The sequence below is a fragment of the Pan paniscus genome, chromosome 12 (assembly GCF_029289425.2).
Source record: "Pan paniscus chromosome 12, NHGRI_mPanPan1-v2.0_pri, whole genome shotgun sequence".
NCBI lineage: Eukaryota > Metazoa > Chordata > Mammalia > Primates > Hominidae > Pan > Pan paniscus.
The window spans coordinates 87,460,306-87,481,524 of NC_073261.2; the positions used below are offsets into that span (position 1 = coordinate 87,460,306).

Here is a 21,219-nt window from a genome sequence, read left to right on the forward strand (position 1 = left end):
TAGGGTGTATCTTCATTAGATCCACAAATCTCTTCCCCATTGCCTTTCACCACAATTTCCACTGTTCCTAAGGGCACCATTAAATTTAAACTACTTTATACTTTGTTGCAAATGACAAGAAATTAGGAGCTATCTGTTTGAAACAGGGCTCTGGGGCTGGGGAACAATGGCAAGCTTTTCTCTGAGTGACACTTCTGCCCTAGGAGCTAAGTGCTTGGTTGAGCAGGTAGAGTGGCAGACGGATGCTACTGCAGCCTGAGGTCTTCTTACCTGCCTCTTCTGGCATGGAACCATGCCCTCAGGAACCAGAGGAAGGGGTCTTTTCTCAGTATGCTCAAAACATCACACCCGAGGTAGAGTCTCCATTCCATAAGTGGAAGTTGGGCAAAAAAGGGTATTCCCACTTCTCAGCTGCACTCAACTGGGACTTGGCCTCAGCAACAGGCAGCAGGGACAGGATGAGAAAACTGAAGTCCTGCTCCTGCACCTCGCTGGGAGCTAGGTGTTCTTGACTGCAGGAATCTGGAGTAGATGCTCAGTTCACCCTCACTGAGCTGGGAGAAAGAAGGGAGGGACCAGTCTTGGTTCAAACACCACAGACTCTCTCCCCTCTCTTACCAAATTTTTGTAGATCTTCCTGAATAGATGTTTCTTTTGCCATTTGCTCTCAGGGCCATTACTAGAGACTTTAAATGTGTGTGTGTGCGTGTGCATGTGTGTGTTTGTGTGTATGTGTGTTTTAATAATTTTTACCAGTTTCACTCAGTGAAGCTCCTCATACTATCATACCACAAGTCCAGAATCTCAATGCAATTATATATTAGGTTGGTGCAAAAGTAATTGCAGTTTTTGCCATTACATTTAATGCTGTTCCTAGAAATGTAGGAAACATAGGAACAGAGCTGTTCCTAGAAATGTATGTAGCCAATAATATATGAAAGAAAGAAATTGAGCATTAATCACTAAAATCTTGCAATTAGATGAAGAATAGAACACAACAGAATTCTTGAATTCTACTAGAATACACCCACATCACAAAGACCTCACAAAGACCTACATACATTCCACAAGATAGTGGCCTCACCAGTTAATTCTGATGCTAATAGAGGATGCACCAAATATAGTAGGAAAATGATTGTTTGACTGTACCAGTCTAGAAGACAGGAGAGAGCAGTATGCCTGACTGGAGGCACTGCCTTCCTTCTATCAGTCACCCTGAATGTGTCTTCTCTACAGTAGTTATACTATAGCCACCCCCCTACTCTCTACATTATTTTATTTACTAAATTCTTTAAGCTATAACTTTATTGGAAAAACTCTAAAACCTTTAGTTCACTTTTTTTTTTATTCCCAGATGTATTGTAGAAACTGAAAATTTAGAAGAAAGAGTAGCTGTGGTGAGTCGAATTATTGAGATTCTACAAGTCTTTCAAGAGTTGAACAACTTTAATGGTGTCCTTGAGGTTGTCAGTGCTATGAATTCATCACCTGTTTACAGACTAGACCACACATTTGAGGTAGGTTTCTACATGTGTTTTTAAAATGAACTTTCATTCCCTATTACAAAAATTAGATTTTTAACAATTATTATCTTTAATTTTTAAATGTCTCGTTTGTCTTTTCAGTAGTAGATTAAAAGACTGAATTATCTAAGTTTTGTAATGAATTGGTTGCTTTTTAAAATTTAAGCATTCCTATTAAAATGTATTCACAGGTCCCAGCCTAAGCTAGAAGAAAAAACTTTCGGCACTTAATTTGTAAGATAATGTACAATTAAATGTTCACATAATTGTGTAAGGAATGACATGATAAACTAGATCTCTCTCACACACACACACACTTCAAGTTTATACTGAGGTCTATGAAGATAATTTATTTGAAGCAATATTTGAAGCAATGTTACAGTCATAAAATCAAATTGATACTGTTGTATTTGGGCGTTTCTGTTAGCCTAGTATTTTTTTTGACAAGACCTTTGATTCCTTTTGTAAACTTATGCCTATTTTTTTTCCTTATAGCAAATACCAAGTCGCCAGAAGAAAATTTTAGAAGAAGCTCATGAATTGAGTGAAGATCACTATAAGAAATATTTGGCAAAACTCAGGTCTATTAATCCACCATGTGTGCCTTTCTTTGGTAAGTATTTCTTTCTGAATTTTTATTGCATTTCTGGATAAAACAAAACACTTATTTCATTAAATGACTGAATAATTACATGTGTAATATGCCAGCAGAAAATACTTGTTTGATCAATATTTAGCACCTGAAGCCCTTTAGAATTTTTCTCATTAAGACTTAAGGTGAAGTCTAATATACATTTCATTTTCTATTTTCATCTTAGGCAGCCATTAGATATTATATAATACTTGTGTTTTTATATTTATAAAAGCCTTTTTAATTGCATTTTAATAAACTAAATACAGCAGAGGCATAGCCAAACTCAACTATATTTATAATCATTTTTGTAAACAGTTTCACATGGCTAAAAATCATAGTGTGCCTGCTGTGCCTTTGGGCCCACACTTCTGGCACATCAAAATTTTATTCTCTTCATCCTCTCCTATTTTTCCCCTTCTGCATCAGAGGAAGGAAGTACCTTTTCCTTCCTTTTTAGGACTGAATCTACCACCTGAATCTCCCTTTCTGTAGGTTCCTCTATCTTTTTCCGTTCTTTATTTCCTTTATTTTCATGTATTCAATATCTCTTTCCTACTCTCATCTTTTCTCTGCCTGAGTATATGCTCTGATGATCCTTCTTTTGAATGCTTATAGAAATTATGATCTCTCTATAGTCTCTTTAGTATGTGCTATAGTTTCTTCTAGCCTTTTGCTCATCTATATTTTTTATATAGTTTTAAATTCCACTGCATATAACAATGTTATGTCCTGATACTTTTAATATATTTTCCCACATTTTATTGTTTGGGCTTTATAGCAACCATTTTTGTATTTACTTCTAATCTTTTTGCTGTGCACATTGTATATAATTGTAATTGTATGATGTGCATATTAACGTTATTCACTTATCATATCTTATATTTTTGTATTTTATTAAATAATCTTAATTATTTATAATGGCTGCATAATATTCCATAAAGTTGGACAATTTGTTTTAACCATTACCCTGTGATTGGACACATTGTTTCCAGCTTTTTTGCTTTCCAAATAATTTTCTGATTCACATTTTCATTTATACTATTTTTCTGTATTTGAAAATATCTTCTTGAGACAAATAACCAGAGGAGGAATTACAGTAGTGCTCCCATCTCCACGGTTTCACTTTCCACGGTTTCAGTTATCCATGGTCAGCTTCGGTCCAAAAACATGAGATATTTTGGGAGAGAAAGACCACATTCATATAACTTTTAGCTATTTTTAATCTTACTGTGCCTAATTTATAAATTAAGCTCATAGGTATGTATGTATGTGTATATGTATGTATAGGGTTTAGTACTACCTATAGTTTCAGGTATCCACTGGGGATCCTGGAACATATCACCTTTGGATAAGGGAGGGACTACTATACATAGGTTAAAAGGTGTCCATTTTTAAACTGTTGATATGTGATTTTAAGTTGCTTTCTGAAAGGCTGCCATGAGAAGTGTATGACAATTATGCTGCCATCAAGTGTATGACAAAGCAAATTTCATCCCATGGTTTCCAATTTTGGATACTTTTTTTTTTCATTTCTGTTATTACAACTACTAAGCTATTTGTTGCAATAATTTCCATTCTTTGATTACTGTGGATTTTTTTTCATACATTCTTTAATATTTGCATTTCCTCTTGTCCATGTCATCTTTCGTATCTCCTGCAAACAATCTGCCTTGTACTTTTTATTCATTGACATGTATTAGTTTTAAATTCTACCATCTGTCCTTTCTCATTCTGGTTTCTATTGTTTCTAACCTTAGAAAGTTCATATAATCTAGTAATAATCATATTTTCTTCTAGCTTTTTTATGACTTTCAAAATTATATTTAACTCTAATATCAAACTGAAGTATCTTTGATATCTTATGAAATACTCAAATTTATTTCCCCACCCAAATTATTTATTTGTTAATCCAGGTTTATTGAATGATTCTACTTTTTCCCTGTTTACATATGGGACTTCCTTTTTTTTTTTTTGACACAGAGTCTTGCTCTGTCACCCAGGCTGGAATGCAGTAGCTGCCATCTCGGCTCACTGCAAGCTCCGCCTCCCGGGTTCACGCCATTCTCCTGCCTCAGCCTCCCAAGTAGCTGGGACTACAGGCGCCCACCACCACACCCAGCTAATTTCTTTTTGTATTTTTAGTAGAGACAGGGTTTCACTGTGTTAGCCAAGATGGTCTTGATCTCCCGACTTCATGATCCGCCCGCCTTGGCCTCCCAAAGTGCTGGGATTACAGGCTTGAGCCACCGCACCTGGCCAGGGACCTCCTTCTTTAATATGTATTGTATCTCACTGACTTCCTATACCCCTGCCACAGTTTTAAGGACTGTCACTTTATAATCAGTGATTCTCAGCAGGGGGCAGTTTTTGCCCCCCTAGGGAGCATTTAGCAATGCCTGGAGACAATTTTTTTTTTAATTGTCCTAATTGGGATGGTGCTACAGGCATCTAGTGGGTAGAGGATAGAGATATTGTTAACATCCTGCAATGCATAGGACACTTCCCCACAGCCAATAAGTATCCAGTCCAAAAAGTCAGCAGTGCTGAGACAGAGAAACCCTGCTTTATATAGTGTTTTCACAGATGATAAAGTTGGTTCTTCAGGGTTTCTTCAGTCCTTTTTTTTTGGCCAATTTTGCCTGTTTATTTTTCCAAATGAACTTTATAAGTTTGAGTGGGGGGGATGCCCCCAAATGTAACTGGAACAATCTGTCAATTAATTTGTAAAGAACATTTATTATATTTAGCATTTCCCCTTATTATTTTTCCTGGGTATTTTTGGTTTGAATGGTATTCATTAAGTTACCTTTAATTCCAAGAATTTTTAATTTCCTTGGGTTTTCTAAATATTTAATCATGTTTACAAAATATGATACAGTGTCTCTTCCTTTGACCTTATTTCTGTGTTACGCCTTACATAATTGGTCATTAACTTCCCAAACAAAGCTTTAAAAATAATGGCAGAAATAAGCAGCTTGTTTTAAACTCAGTTTTAGCAGGGATAAAGTATAATTTTACTACTTGCTTGATTAGATGGTTTTTATCCTTTTAAGAAAGCATCCTTCTTGCTACAGAATTGCTTCATTTCATTATTTTAAAAATACTAGCCTTCAATTTATATCTACAAACTTTTTTTAATTACCCCTATTTGTAATATATCTTTCTCATTTCTGTTTTTACTTACTTGCTTTAATTTACTTTTTCTCCAAAAAGATAAGGTCTCTAATTATCTGCTGATTTTATGAGGTTTAAAGAAAATCATTATTAATTCCTAGTTTTCCTGAGGACTTTTCCCCTACCCCTACGTTCTTTTTTTTTTTTTTTTTTTTTGATACAAGGTCTCACTCTATCACCCAGGCTAGAGAGTACAGTGGCACCATCTTGGCTCACTGCATCCTCCACCTCATGGGCTCAAGCAGTCATCCCGCCTCAATCCCCCAAGTAGGAGGAACTACAGGCACAAACCACTATGCCTGGCTAATTTTTTTTTTTTTTTGTAGATACAGGGTTTCACCAGGTTGCCCAGGCTGGTCTCGAACTCCTGAGCTCAAGAGATCCACCTGCCTTGGCCTCCCAAAGTTCTAGGATTACAGGTGTGAGCCACCATACCCAGCCTTACCCTCTACATTCTTGATAAAAATATTGAATTCATTGATCTTCTCTTCCTGGTAAAATATTAAAGCCTATATGTTTTTGCTTAAAGATATTACCAGTTCGTTTAAGAGGAACTGGAAAGGCTCTGGATATATCTGACGTTATGTCAATCTGTCAACGTATATTTCTTGAATACCTACTAAGTACCAGGACTACGTCAGGTGCTTAGAAAAGTGAAAAATACACAGTCAGTCTGCTCACCTAGCTTATAGTCATGCTACTCATGATATCCCGTGGTCTCCGGTACACAGACATGAAAAGAAACCTCAGGACCCATTCACTGACTCACTATTTGGCCCCTGCTCCTGTAACATCCTAATGGTTGGTATTTATTTATACAAACTGAAACTGTCCAAAGTCCTCTCTCAGATCTTTATAAACTTAACTGATCTTCATAACATGTTCTCTTTTTTTTTGAGACAGTTTCACTTTTGTTGCCCAGGCTGGAGTGTAATGGCACGATCTCGGCTCACTGCAACCTCTGCCTCCCAGGTTCAAGCGATTCTCCTGCCTCAGCCTCCCAAGTAGCTGGTATTACAGGCACCCACCACCACACCCGGCTAATTTTTGTATTTTTACTAGAGACAAGGTTTCACCATGTTGGCCAGGCTGGTCTCAAACTCCTGACCTCAGGTGATCCACCTGCCTCAGCCTCCCAAAGTGCTGGGATTACAGGCGTGAGCCACTGTGCCTGGCCATAACATGTTCTTAAGTGAAAGAAGGAAGTTTCAGACCTACTTTAGAGTATGATTTCATAAGGTGTTTTAAGGTGAGCTGTGTGATTTATGGAGTGAATACAAACATGTAGGTAGTTTGATAGGCACACAAAGTTTAATAGGTGCAGCCCATCTGCCAGCCTTCGTACCCCTTTCTTCTTGCTCATCTTCCTAGTTACTGAGCCTCTGCTCCTTTAAGGTAGTTTATCTACAACTGACCCTGGTCAGTTTTGGTGCCCTATCTGTGCTATTCTTAAGCTAAAAGTTACCAGTCTCTGGAGTTAGACAGCCTTTCATACAGTTCTGATCCGGTGGGTAAAGCCAGATGTTATTGCTGCTTCTGAATTCCATCCTGTCTATATGGTAGTTTATAGAAACTCCTTCCAGATTCTTTTCCTAAATTCTGGATACTGGTTTTCAAACCCCTTCTTTGGGGGAGGGTCAGGGATAGTAGCTGATATTTCCTCTAATATTTTACCAGCATTATTCCCATCTTTTGCTGGCACAACCACCATTTAAAGAATAAAAGTAGGGCAGTTACTCATTCCAAAGCTCTGCCAGATGTTTCAGGGCTATAACACAGTTTTTCTCCATAAACTAAAATATTCTACTGATAGGAGAATGGATAGGTGGGCTAAGAAATGAATTTTTTCAGCTGGGCGCAGTGGCTCAAGCCTGTAATCCCAGCACTTTGAGAGGTTGAGGTGAGCGAATTGCTTAGGGCCAGGAGTTCAAGACCAGCCTGGCCAACATGGCAAAACCCCATCCCTACTAAAAATACAAAAGTTAGCCAGGCATGGTGGTGCATTCCTGTAGTCCCAGCTTACTCGGGAGGCAGAGGCACAAGAATTGCTTGAACCTGCCAGGAGGCAGAGGTTGTAGTAAGCCAAGATCGCACCACTATACTCCAGCCTGGGTGACAAGGCGAGACTCTGTTTCAAAAATAGAATTTTTTCTAAGGTAAAAGGAGGATGTACCTTAATCAGGTTTGTCATCAAACATCCAAGCCTTTAACATTGGCTTTGCCCTTTGCTTTTACACAGCTCTGATCTTGTGTCCTCCTTCTGTTATGTGTAAATTTGCCTTGTCTCCATTCTTGCTTTCCAGCTATTTTAGAATTGATTCTCATATCCTGGCCTATCTTTTAAATGTCTCTCTTCTATTTTGAAATAATATACTTCTTTCATTCAATCAAAAACATTTGCTGAATGCCTCTATGTGTTATGCCCAGGGCTACATGCTAAGAATAGACAAATAAGATATAGTTCCATAGTTTCTGTTCCCTTGAAAGAGCAGAGAAATAAGTCACAGCACTGTGTAGTAAGTATAACACTGTATTGTAGAAAAGTGTAGATTGAAGTGTGGACAAATGCCAGAGAAGCCTAGAATCCTAAGCAGCTACTTTATCCTGGGAAGGATGGGAAAGACATCAGCAAAAAAGGTGAAACCTCAGCCCTCTTCTTTGTCATAATGCTCTGTTTTCTCTTTCCCTAGAAGAGCTGCCTCCAGAGGTAGGGTATGTTAAATGATATACTGAAGTACAGGAACAACTAGACTTTCTTTTTATATATTTTTTAAAACATGAAAAAAAACCCTAAGCTTTACTAATATATAATTCTCAGGTTTATGTTATACATACATACATATATGCTATGTTTTTATTAAACTATATATGTGTATATAGGGAGAAAGCAAGGATATGTGCTTAAATATTTTTTACTGATGCAGTGTAAGATCAAAGTTTGGACACCACTGCTGTGATCATTTGTTCTTTTAGCTAGCCATCAGTTAGGCATAAAATAATTTCCAAATTTCATCCCAAACTGTACCAAAGTGCTACTTATAAGCATTTTCACAACTTCATTCAAGTGTGCTTTCAAGAACAAAGCTGTGAGTCTTCATTCCCACTGCCCCCATTTCCTCCCCAAACCAGTTAATCAGTTCTTGGGGAGTCTACCTCTTAAATATTTATCCACTCCCCATTATCCCCATAGACACTAGGGCAGCCCTCATCATCTCACCAGGACTATTGTTAGCCTACTAACTGCTCTTCATGTTACTGGTCTTAACTCCTTCCAACCCACCTGGCTTCATAGTACAACTAGAGTAATCCTTCTAGAATGCAAACAAAATCCTTCTAATTCCCTAATTATCTCCTAGATAAAAGTTAAGCTATTTGACAAAAGGCACTTCATGACCCAGTCCAAGTGCTAATACCCACAAACTCTTCACAGATGGGCCATCAGTTTGTGACCAATATGGAAGGTTGATTTGGGCTGCCATTGAGCATGCATACTCTTATGGACGTGTTTGTCAGACTGAACACTGAGCTGAGTGGATCATGCAACTTGTGTAGAGGACAGTATAAATGGCTGAAAATAAAAGCCAAATGACAGGCAGATGTGAAAATAAAAAAGCCTGTGCTTACTAGAACACACAGTCACTTTGTCTTATGAATGTATCATCAGGCATAGCCCAGGTGCTGAGAAATAACCAAGTAACTAATGCACTTAATAACTGGATCCTTTTAAAAACCAAACAGGCATTGATGTCAGATTTCATTATTGCTGATCTGTTCAATATTGATTTGGATCCTTTTATCTTTCCAAGGATGTGGCCAAAGATTTCTGTGGTGTATGCCTCTACCACAAAAGCATTTAGAAGTACAAACCCAGCCCTTGCCTATGTCTATCCTCATATCCTGCCACTCTTCCTCTACCCCACACACCAAACCCCTATGGTCTAGCCATACTAAAGAGCAAATTATCTCTAAGTATGCCTTTCAAGCAAGCTTCATCATGAATCAATGCCTTTATACACACTGCTGCTTTGCTTAGACTGCTCTTCTACCTTATTCTACTCATTACACTTCTCATTTTTGGGGACTTATTCTAAGCATTATCTCATCTGTGATGCTTTTTCTAGTCCTCCCAGCTCAAGACAGAGTTTGGAATACCTCCTTTTTGCTCTCATAGCATCTTATGCATTACTACTAACATAGCACCTCCTAGTATGTAGCGCTTAGCAAATTATACTGTAGTAGCCAACAGTTCAAAGCTCTGGATCCCTGAGGTCAGGAATGCCTTAAGCACTGGACTGCTGGAGGTCTTTCTCATCTTTGTACCTGCACTACCTAATGCAGGACTTGGCTTACAGCAGAGAATCCGTACACATGTGGGGAGTGAACGAACTCAGGATCTTTTTTCTCCTCAAAGCATTGTAATCAGTACTTTAGGGAAAAAGGTAGAAGCATAAGAATATTAGGGCAAGATGCAACAACAGCATCAACGATCACAACCACGGCTAATTAATACTTAACTTTCGTCAGGCTCTATTCTAAGCTCATACATATATTCACTCATTTGTTTCTCACAGCAACCCTCCTGTCCTCATTTTACAGATGAGAAAAACTGAGGCACAGAGAGACTAATTAAGCAATTTGCACAAGATCACACACTCAGGCTGCTCGCGGTGACTCACGCTTGTAATCCCAGCACTTTGGGAGGCCAAGGTGGGTGGATCACCTGAGGTCAGGAGTTTGAGACCAGCCTGGCCAACATGGTGAAACCCCGTCTCTACTAAAAAATACAAAAATTAGCTGGGTGTGGTGGCACATGCCTGTAATCCCAGCTACTCAGGAGGCTGAGACAGGAGAATCGCTTGAACCCAGGAAGAGGAGGTTGCAGTGAGCCAAGATCGTGCCATTGCACTCTAGCCTGGGAGACAGAGTGAGACTCCATCTCAAAAAATATAAAATATAAAATATAAAAAAAAATAAGATCACACACAGAGAAAGCAGCAGAACTGGTTCCAGAGCCTTTATGCTAGAATAGAAAGTGCCTGTTATTTTGTTCATTCTCCTCCTCGTCCAGTGTACAGCTGTAGTGATGGGGAAACAGGAAATCAATTACTAGGTTGCCACTAAGTCTACAAACTATTGAAGACCAGAATTTACATAAATCGTATGCAGTCCCACATTTGACAGGCTTGCAAAACCTTCCACATTTCCATGAGTAAGCCTATCCAAATAGTACTACTTCTCAATTGCAAATCATAACAACCTCTTGTGTGGCCGTCAGAGCTGACTAAGCAGAAACTATGATCCTCTGAATTTAGTATTTTTCCTGTTTGCCAAAAATGATGTGTCATTAGTGACGAAGTTATTCTTAAAGTTCCTTTAACAAAACTGTGATTTATATAAAATAACAATGGCTTGGAGGGGGTATGGAAAATTGATTATTCTTCCTAACAAATCTATTAATTTTATTAAACTTGGTCTCCCTCCCTTTTTCTTGGATGTTTATAAAATTTAAGTCTTTCACAGATACTTTCTCTTAAGCTGCTGTTTTCATATCATGGAAATCTGAGCCTTGGTTCTTTTGTTTTGGCAACTGAGATGGTACAGTGTAATATACCCACAATTAATGAAACAGAAAAAAACTTGCATTTTCCTTCTTTATCCTTGAAATCATTCCATTTATCTTCTAGGAATTTATCTCACTAATATCTTGAAAACAGAAGAAGGCAACCCTGAGGTCCTAAAAAGACATGGAAAAGAGCTTATAAACTTTAGCAAAAGGAGGAAAGTAGCAGAAATAACAGGAGAGATCCAGCAGTACCAAAATCAGCCTTACTGTTTACGAGTAGAATCAGATATCAAAGTAAGTTGAATTATTTAAAGATTCATACTTCTGATTAAGTTTATAAACTACTTAATAAAAGGCAGGTTTATTTTATAGGGGAGAAAAAGTAAAATAAACCTTAAAAGAAATAATTCAAATTTACTTGTATTAAATGTTTTCTTAACTTTCCATGAATTTCAAACTGAATTTATAATTTTGAATATTAATAATTTTTTCTTTGCATTTATTTTAGAGGTTCTTTGAAAACTTGAATCCGATGGGAAATAGCATGGAGAAGGAATTTACAGATTATCTTTTCAACAAATCCCTAGAAATAGAACCACGAAACCCTAAGCCTCTCCCAAGATTTGTAAGCATTTGTATATTTGTATTTCTTTTACATTTATATACTTTTTTCAGTTGTCATCTACATCTGGTGATGTCATTACTACCATATGTGTTATATAGTTTTCCATAAAGGTATTCAGGGATGAAGTATACATGTGATAGTTAAAAGTAATGAAAAAGTACTTAATAATTATGTCCAGGAATATCCCACTTCCTTCCAAATAAATGAATGTTAATATTAATTTGAGTAAACCCTGATATCAAAGATGATGAAATTGAGCAAATATTATGTAAGTTTTTAATTTTTTTTACCCCCAAAAATGTTAAGATTTTAAAGACAGGAATTTTAATGAATTTATACTAATTCACTTGTAATAAAATATCTACTTATGACATTTTAAAAGTAATGACTTATTAGAACTTTCAACCATGAATCATGAGCCATAAAATACCAAGTTTTGCTAACAATACTTTCTTGGGAAAATAAAGTTTCCATTGTTTTTTGTTACTTGTCAGTGCCCAGCCAAATTTATGAATAGAATCACCAACTCACTGATTTGACTATGTACTCTCTTGTTCATAAAAAAGTCAAAAGTCTGCCAGGCGCGGTGGCTCGTGCCTGTAATCCCAACACTTTGGGAAGCTGAGGTGGGTGGATCATCTGAGGTCAGGAGTTTGAGACCAGCCTGGCCAACATGGTGAAAACCCTGTCTCTAATGAAATACAAAACTTAGCCAGACATGGTGGCGGGAGCCTGTAGTCCCAGCCACTTGGGAGGCTGAGGCAGAAGAATCACTTGAACCCGGGAGGCGGAGGTTGCAGTGAGCCAAGATCGTGCCATGGCTATCCAGCTCCAGCCTGGGAGACAGAGCAAGACTCGTCTCAAAAAAAAAAAAAGTCAAGAATCCTGAATTAAACATAGATGGCTTCTAAGTGACCAAGATAAATCACATAATGTCTTTTAATTAAAGTGTATGCAATTGCCTGACAGCAAAATTTCTCAAGCCCTTGTTCAGTTTTTAATAAGATGGATTAAAAATAGAAAATTAGAAATAGGTATATAATCTGATCCAATGAAGCACTCACTGAGAAATGATCATTTTGCAAGGAAAATGCAATAAAACCAACATACATACACAAATGAAAATTGGGCAATTTAATGTATTCGTAAATATCTCAAATGGTCCTGATGGCATCACTGTATTACAGAATAGGAAGGTATTGTAATTCACAGTGATGATCCTGGCTTTTCAACAAGGTTAAATTTGCTCAAAATAGTCTGTTTTAAAAACCAGGGAAATATACAATACATTTTAGAAAAACTTCTACCCAAATGTATTAAAATAACAAATACTCTAGTATTTATAGGACTAAAACTTAGTTATTTAAAGAAATGCATTCTTTAACAATTTAGATACCAGGGCTTTAGCAAAACAGAATGTTAATGCTTTAAATGTTCTACTTTTATTTGAATAATTATGTCCTTATTAGTGATTTATGATTTTCCTGTATATTAGCTGAATTTTACCAGGCACATATAGAAAAACCTTCCTTTCTACTACAGTGTTTAAAGTATTGTGTTTCTTTTGATATGTCTACAGCCAAAAAAATATAGCTATCCCCTAAAATCTCCTGGTGTTCGTCCATCAAACCCAAGACCAGGTACCATGAGGCATCCCACACCTCTGCAGCAGGAGCCAAGGAAAATTAGTTATAGTAGGATCCCTGAAAGTGAAACAGAAAGTACAGCATCTGCACCAAATTCTCCAAGAACACCGTTAACACCTCCGCCTGCTTCTGGTGCTTCCAGTACCACAGATGTTTGCAGTGTATTTGATTCCGATCATTCGAGCCCTTTTCACTCAAGTAGGTGCAAAAATTCTAAGTGCATTAAGGTATTTGTTAGTACTATACATGCTAGAGGTAAAAAAGAATCTCTGTTATTTTTGTGTATGTGTGAACTTGTAGTTAAGTCAAATGCCATTTCAAAAGATAACATTATAAAAATATAAGACAAATTCTAAACTCCACCAACTTGAAATTTCTAAAAAATCTGCTGGAACAGCCCTCTTTAAATTTATTATACGTTAATGAAAGGCCTAGTGGTAAAATTGGCAGCTTAAATTTCATTTGAGCTTTTCAAATGCATTCCTCTTATCCAGAGGAGACAAAGATCAGTCTTAAAATCTGCAAGTAATTTTAGTCCCATGTTTCAAATGCTGCCTGGCTCCAAAATTATTATACAGGCTGAATATCCCTCATCCAAAAATCCAAAATCCAAAATGTTCTAAAACCCAAAACTTTTTGAGTGTCAACATGATGCTCAAAGGAAATGCTCATTGGAAGTTTTGAGATTTTTCAATTAGGGATGCTAAACCAGTAAGTATGATGTAATATTCAGAAGTCCAGAACACTTTTGGTCCCAAGCATTTCAGATAAAGGATACTTAACATGTATTTGAATACTAGTCAGGGTACACCATCTACTCTCCACCAAATTCTTTAGTAGCTTTTAATTTTGCAATGTATCAGATTTAAGCCCTTTTCGTCTACCCAGTGATCCCCTGATGGTATATAATGGCTGCTAATACACTATCTGTGCTTTTCAGTGCAGCGAAACAAATCTCACAGACTGCACACTACTGCTTATCCATCTCTTATTTCTAGACCAGCACTGTCCTATAGAAATATGTGAGCCACATGTATAACTTCAATTGTCTAGTTAGCCACATTAGGAAAAGCAAAAATAACTTTAATACATTTTATTTAACCCAGTATATCAGAAATATTGTCATTTCAACATGAAATCAATATAAAAATTTATGATTGAGATATTTTACATTCCTTTTGTTCTAAATCTTTAAAATCCAGCGTGCATTTTACACTTACAGCACATCTCAGTTCAGACAAGCCACAGTCAGGTGCTCAATAATCACATGTGGCTAGTGGTTGCCGGACTGTACAGCTCACCTTTTGAAAGGCTACCTTTTCAATCTAGATCACCAATAATTTTTTAAATTAATTTCATGTGAAACTTTAAAGCTCTTCTAAGAACCCTTTTTCATTTGTTCGTTATTAAATCAAAACTTCAATCCAGTCACCTTTAACTCTTTCATGACCATTTCCACATGCCCTTACCGTTGGCTATCTTAGCTCGATGTGCTAATCAAGTTCCCCCTAATTTGACATACTAGAATCTAATACTAGAGGCAGCATGACATTATTATGGGGGAGGAGGTTGAGAAGCACTAACCTCGAAGTTAGAATTTCTGGTTTGTCATCCCAGTCTGCTAATTAGCTTTCTGATTTAAGACAAAATACTTTTTCTGTGCCTTCTGGGGGTCAAATTCGATTTTTAAGATTCTCTCAGTTGGAAGAAATGTAACTAAAAATATACTTAAAATAATTCTTTGGTAGTATATTATTTTGAAATTTGTTCCAGAATCCTATTTGTTTATTCCTGTAGTATACATACATCTGTAGTTACCCAGTAGTCTTTGTTGTCTTTGGGCCATCTAAAGTATATTTGGGCTGGGCATGGTGACTCACACCTGTAATTTCAACACTTTGGAAGGCCAAGGTGGGAAAAATCACATGAGGCCAGGACTTTGAGACCAGCCTGGGCAACATAGCAAGACCCCATCTCTCCTAAAAAATAAAAAAATTAGTTGAGAGTAGAGGTGTGCACCTGTAGTCCCAGCTACTTGGGAGGCTGAAGTGGGAGGATTGCTTGAGCTCAGGAGTGTGAGGCTGCAGTGAGCTGTGATCATGCCACTGCACTCCAGCCTGGGCAACAGAGTGAGACCCTGTCTCAAAATAAATAAAGTGTATTTGTCTTGAGAATACTATGACTTGGCATTATTTGGTGACTGAAGGTCATGGAGTCTTTTTTTTTTTTTTTTAATTTTATAAAATTTTTGGTAGAGATAGGGTCTCACTGTGTTGCCAAGGCTGATCTCAAACTTCTGGCCTCAAACAAACCTCCTGCCTTAACCTTCCAAAGTGCTGGGGTTATAGATGAGCCACTGTGCCCCGCCATGGAGTCATGTGATACACATAGTAAGCTGTCAGATATTTTTGGTAAGTTCAAATAGACACCAAGTAAAAAAAGATTCCCATTTATTCTCCCCAGCTTGCCAACCCCCTAAATTAAGTAATGAAATGAAACCAGCACCTTTTCAGTATATCTGACTTAAAATCATTATTTATTCTGACCCATTTAACTGTTTGCAGGATTTTTTCCCTAGAGCAGACAGCTATAGGCCTGTATCATTAAGGATTCTCAAATAAGTGAACTATTGAAACCACATAAAAGCCATCAGTTGCAAATTCTACTTCTCTTTGTTTAAGTAGCTAAAAATGAAAGTGGTGGAAAAAACAGGAGATAAGCATATTAAGTTCTCTACTAGTGCTGAATCTTTAAATGACTAGCTAAGCAGCGAAGAAGAAATCATTCTAGAATGCAGTGCTCTGGATCCTGCTTTGTTATAAACAGTTATAATAGCATTAAGTTAACAGTATTAACTTAAACAGCTGGACAGGTGGAGAAAACATTGTTTCAGGAGTTAGGCTTTGTAATCTTAGACTTGAGGGTTTTCTCAATTTCTCTTTGTTTATGATAAAGAAAAACCCTATTACTACTCCCTTTGTTTTTGCTTAAAAACTGAAAATAACTGATTTTGAAATCAAATAAACCAGTGTAATATAAAGCCATCCATGTGTTCTGCTAATCCCTTACTTAAAACCTATCAGTTGCTTTTGTGTATTAAAGGTCTCCTCCACATGCTTTTGTCTTCACTTTTGCCTAACTAACAGATGTGCGAGTGCCAGAGGATCACCCAGAGCCTCCAACTTGCTACCCACTGTTTTGCCACCAGAGTGAATACCTACTTCCTTGTTTCCCTCAGGGCCTGGCAGAAAAGAACTGCCTTGACTGCAGTCATATGTCATCCCAACATATTCCACTCAAAGCAGTACAAAGTTCCATTGTTTAAGTTTTTCAAAAGGCAAAGTTTGACTAGAATTTTTTTTTTATCAGTTATAATACTATACTATTCTTTTTTTACTCTTACGGTTTTTTCCCAAAATAATCTACTTTTAAATCTATAATTAATTATTTCAGCCAGTATCTGCTGCATATCTTATTCCTTGCTAAACACTTACACGTCTTCACTGGGAAAGCTTGCAGTCTTACTGAGAGATTAAAAATAATCATAGTGCAAAGAGATTCACAGTTAAACGCTAAAAAAAGTGGTAAAGACATAAATACTGGAGAAGCTTATAGAAAGATGACCTCAGAATGAGCAAGAGTGGTCATGGAAAGCGTTGTGGCAAAGACAGGGCAGAGAAGTGGCCACATACTTAGTGCTGCCACACATACATTCAAAGCCCTGTTCCACACCTTGCCCTGGCCAGGTCCACCTTTGAGGTGATGATGACAGTTGCTGAGAAAAGAGAAAAGACCACTGGCTCGCTACTTGTTTCTGCTGCTATAATAGAGAGGAGAAAATGATGAAATGCTCTTTTTACCTTCCTGTTTGAAGATTGCCTGGTCATAAAAGGGAGTCAGAGGTCTGACTTCTCTATTTCCATCCCTCAGGGGACTCTTTAACAACAAAAAGAATGTATTACAAGTATGTCAAGCTGATAACGCAAGGCTTTTCCTCCTGGAAGATTGGTGTAGGTGATGAGTTTCTAATCCCAAATATATTTGCATTTACCAGGCTTTTGTGAGTTTAAGAAGTTAACTATCATATCTTTTTTTTTCTATATAAAAATGCTTGTTTCTATCAAGAATGACTCCTTTATAAACTGGGGAGTATCTTTAAGAGTGGTTTCAACCCTGACTGTATAGTATAATCTGTTGAGGAGCTTAAAAAAAATATGTAGGCCCAGCCCACACTAGACTGGCATTGGTACCTGGTATCAGTATTTTTTAAAAACTTCCCATAGGATTCTAATGTACAGCCAAGATTGAGGACCATTTGTCTGTCATCTGGGATTATGCTTAATAAATTAATACTGTTTTTTAAATTAATTAGATTTCACTTCTAAGTCATTATCAGTAAATTTACTCAGTATCTAACTGACAAGAATTTCTAGCATATATTTCTTGATTAGTGCATGTAAAATTCTAAAAGAATTTCTATAGTATTTTCCAGGCAATAAGACAACTAGTGCCCCAAATTTACCAAATGCATGAGTCTAAGCCTGTGCTATATATAAATATACTCAAAGCCAAGTTTACATCTGTGTACACAAGTGTGCATGCATATGTACAATTAAAGACTATAGTTTTAACAGTCATGAGCTTGTGTTTTGATTTTACTCCTATTCTTGTATTGTATTAAGTGTACTATCATGTTCTTGAGGCATATCTCCAGGAGATATGTTTATTTCTTTTCCAGGAAAAGTGGGACATATATAAGTAGGTAAACGCTAGAGCTAGATACTCCTTTAATCTCTATTACGTCAGATCTCTGGCTCCCTTTTACAACCAGGCAATCTTCAATTATAGGTGGCTAATAGGGAAGAAAATCATTGGCAGAGCAACAGCTTCATGTAATTTCAGAGTATAAAAATGAATTTTAATCTTCTGAAAGGTAATATTAGAATTAGCTGGATTGCTACACTTAGGAATCATAGGTTCCAAATAAATATCAGTACATACGGAAATCAGATAATGGGACAGATTATTTGAAATTAGGGCTGCCTAGAAATCTGGAATGTGAGATCACCCTCCTTCTGACCAAATATGCTTGAATAAACTTAATATTCCAAATTATGTGAGGGATTGCCTATTGTGCAAAAAAAAACACGACATCTGAATTTAAAAAAAATTACCACAGTCTAGTATTATTTTAGTCTCTTGGATGTTATAACGTTATCTGTTCCATCTGTTGTTAATATGAGACACTGTACAAACAAACAACTATATTGATTTAGAATCAGTATAGATCACCTAGCTTTTTGTCTCAATTTTCCTACTTTAATGCTCTTGGGGCTTTCACTTTTGATTTTCAGTTTTTTCCTTAAAATAATTAATATTGTTGAAATTAGACTTTCTAAATTTAAATTTATCAGAATTTCCTATGTAAAATGAGTCTAGGCACCAAATGTTTAATGACTTTAAAAAAAAGTTTATGACTATAAAAGGAAAAACCCTGTATCAATTTCAAGCTTGTTTTATATCCAAAGTGCTAGTTATTTTGTGATGAGAATATATGCCCCAAGAACATTTTTGAAAGACATATAATTAGTAACTTTTTTATTTTTCAACTTACATAAAATAAACTTATTACTTGTTTCACAAGTTTGAGTTTTCAAAATAATCTTTACTAAATGGCATATTTATATACATCCAGCTGAACTTTTTGCTTGAATTGGGTTTCTACATTTTAAAAAGTCTTTCAGTAATATACGATTTTTTATGAATGTTTTTCATTTAATAATTATGAAATCAAGTAAAGCTAAAAGGAATCTTAAATTCCCAATATGATATTTTTTTCTTCTCAAAAGTAAGTAGTAATGAGGTTTTACTATAAACTGTTACAGCATTCTTTAAAACTACAATGACAATAACATTTTCATCATAATACAAATTTTTGCAGATGAGTTGAATATATCAATGAAAGAAAAAAATCTACTTTTTCTTGTTTCCTTTCACAGGCAATGATACCGTCTTTATCCAAGTTACTCTGCCCCATGGCCCAAGTTAGTATATTTGGTTTAAGACTCATAATTCTTGCTTTGGCTTTAAAAATCAAACCAAGTGTAACCTTTCCTGCTAAAACTCTTCTTGGGTCTGGCAGCATTGGTACCTTGCTTGCAACATCCTAGAAGTGAGGCCTTCACTTGTGCTATCTTTAGATCATAAGTGATTTGCTTAAATTTATATATTTTTCATGCTTTTTATAAAACCTTGTTTCTCTCTTAAAAGAACATATTAAATAAGTGGCTTCCACATTTAACCATTTCTTTTTTCCAACTATAGAGTTCTAAGTATATTTTAATGCTGAACTTTGAAAAAAAAAAAAAGGCAAGAGCATGCATGCGCATATGGGAATGCTGGCAGCTACATGCAGTTTCTAAATCACAAAATATACTTATCCTGATGGCAGGATAGATTATAGACAACTGCTTTTGACTTTAGAAGAACTTTCTTATAATTGTAATTATTCAAAGTATAGCCTAAATACTGATAAACAAAATAAAGTTCCATTTTAATTTTAAGGTAAACTAACAAGTCACTAAATTCCATTATTTTAATTATTTAAGCTAATTTTTTTGCTGTCCTTTCATACAATTTCAAAATATGTACAATGGAAAATACTAGTTACAAGCTGAATTAACTATATTCTTAAGAAAAAAGGTAGGTGATCAAAATGTTGATCATTTAAATAATATCAGTACACAAAGTACTCTTTTTAAGTTCTATATTTTATAACATATGACAAAATAAAAAGCTTAATGCTTAAAGGGAAAAAAAACTGCCAACTATAATTTTGAATGATGGTTTAAGTATTTTTTTCACATCTTTTTTTATAGTAGGTATAAACAACTAACTTAAGTGTTGTTTTCCAAAGTGTATTTATATGCCTGCCTTATGTTCTTGTTACCATAAATGTCTGTAAGAGAGGTTCTAATTAGTGGCTTTACTTACTTTTTTTGTGCCAGTCCACCAACTTATTCTTAAATCAGATTCACTAGATTTTAGTGTAATTTCTGTTTTCATGGTCAGGGCTGCCTCCGTTGTCTTGAATAGTGCCATCACCGTTAAAATTTTTGGATTTAGAGTATAATGAGCCTCTTTTTGCTTACAGGCAAAGGAGAGCCTATAATTAAACAAAATGAGGAGAGGCCCCTCACCTAGACACTATGATTCTTTCCCTTGCATCCTTTGAGAGAAATGCTAGGGAGAGACATTGGAGAGAGTGGTTAAGAGCACAAACTCTATTCCCAGGGACTATCCAGTAAGGTGGGGAAGTTCTATAAATTCTAATAAAGTCAAAGAAAAAAATGAACCCATTATAGAATCTAAAAATTACCATTCCAAAGATTTTCAGTAGCTCACTGTCTCCCAGACATCTGAGAATCAGACTCAATTAAAAATTTCAATAATAGAGTAACCATGGGAATGTTATTTTGTTCAGGCAAAATAACAGAATACCGTAGGCAGCTTTTTTCTAAATATTCTGCTAAAAAATGTCTGCATGCTTTTATGGCAGTTTGCTTTAATGAAATACTATTCGGTATTGGTTTATTGAACAGCTTTTGGTATTTCTACACATTACTTTTAATTATAAGCAATTTCCAGCTAAGACTTTTCAAGGTAAATAAATGAAATAAAATTCCTGTGGACTTTTTCTTAAAAATTTAACATCCCACAGGATCTGCTTCTGTATCATCTATAAGTTTAACCAAAGGCACTGAGGAAGTGCCTGTCCCTCCTCCTGTTCCTCCACGAAGACGACCAGAATCTGCCCCAGCAGAATCTTCACCATCTAAGGTAAAGTAAGAAATCTTGTTGTGTAGAAATTGGAATCATTACAGTTACATTATAATAAACGGCTGTCTAGTTTAGTTCTCACTAGGATAAGTTAACATTTCAGAGTATACAGGCTTAATAGTTTAAACAAGGATTACATATAGATTTAGCATGCAGTAATGTTTCTTTCTTCTGAAGGTAGTTTTTTGGTATGCATTCAAGACCCTTGTAAACCT

At 36.1% G+C, this 21,219-nt stretch overlaps 2 protein-coding genes across 6 annotated transcripts in view; one reads left to right on the forward strand and one right to left on the reverse strand.

The window, feature by feature from the left end:
• Positions 1 to 21,219, forward strand: part of SOS1 (SOS Ras/Rac guanine nucleotide exchange factor 1) — a 144,602-nt gene that overhangs the window by 117,684 nt on the left and 5,699 nt on the right. For 2 of the 3 annotated variants that reach the window (XM_034952969.3, XM_003817632.6), the window contains exons 16-22: positions 1,355 to 1,517; positions 2,019 to 2,136; positions 11,016 to 11,188; positions 11,403 to 11,519; positions 13,099 to 13,363; positions 19,165 to 19,209; positions 20,886 to 21,004. In XM_034952969.3, the coding sequence (XP_034808860.1) occupies positions 1,355 to 1,517; positions 2,019 to 2,136; positions 11,016 to 11,188; positions 11,403 to 11,519; positions 13,099 to 13,363; positions 19,165 to 19,209; positions 20,886 to 21,004 (1,000 nt within the window). The remainder of the gene's footprint in view (positions 1 to 1,354; positions 1,518 to 2,018; positions 2,137 to 11,015; positions 11,189 to 11,402; positions 11,520 to 13,098; positions 13,364 to 19,164; positions 19,210 to 20,885; positions 21,005 to 21,219) is intronic. The other variant, XM_008970879.5, reaches the window with a different exon arrangement.
• Positions 1 to 21,219, reverse strand: part of ARHGEF33 (Rho guanine nucleotide exchange factor 33) — a 141,504-nt gene that overhangs the window by 22,604 nt on the left and 97,681 nt on the right. The window lies entirely within an intron of this gene.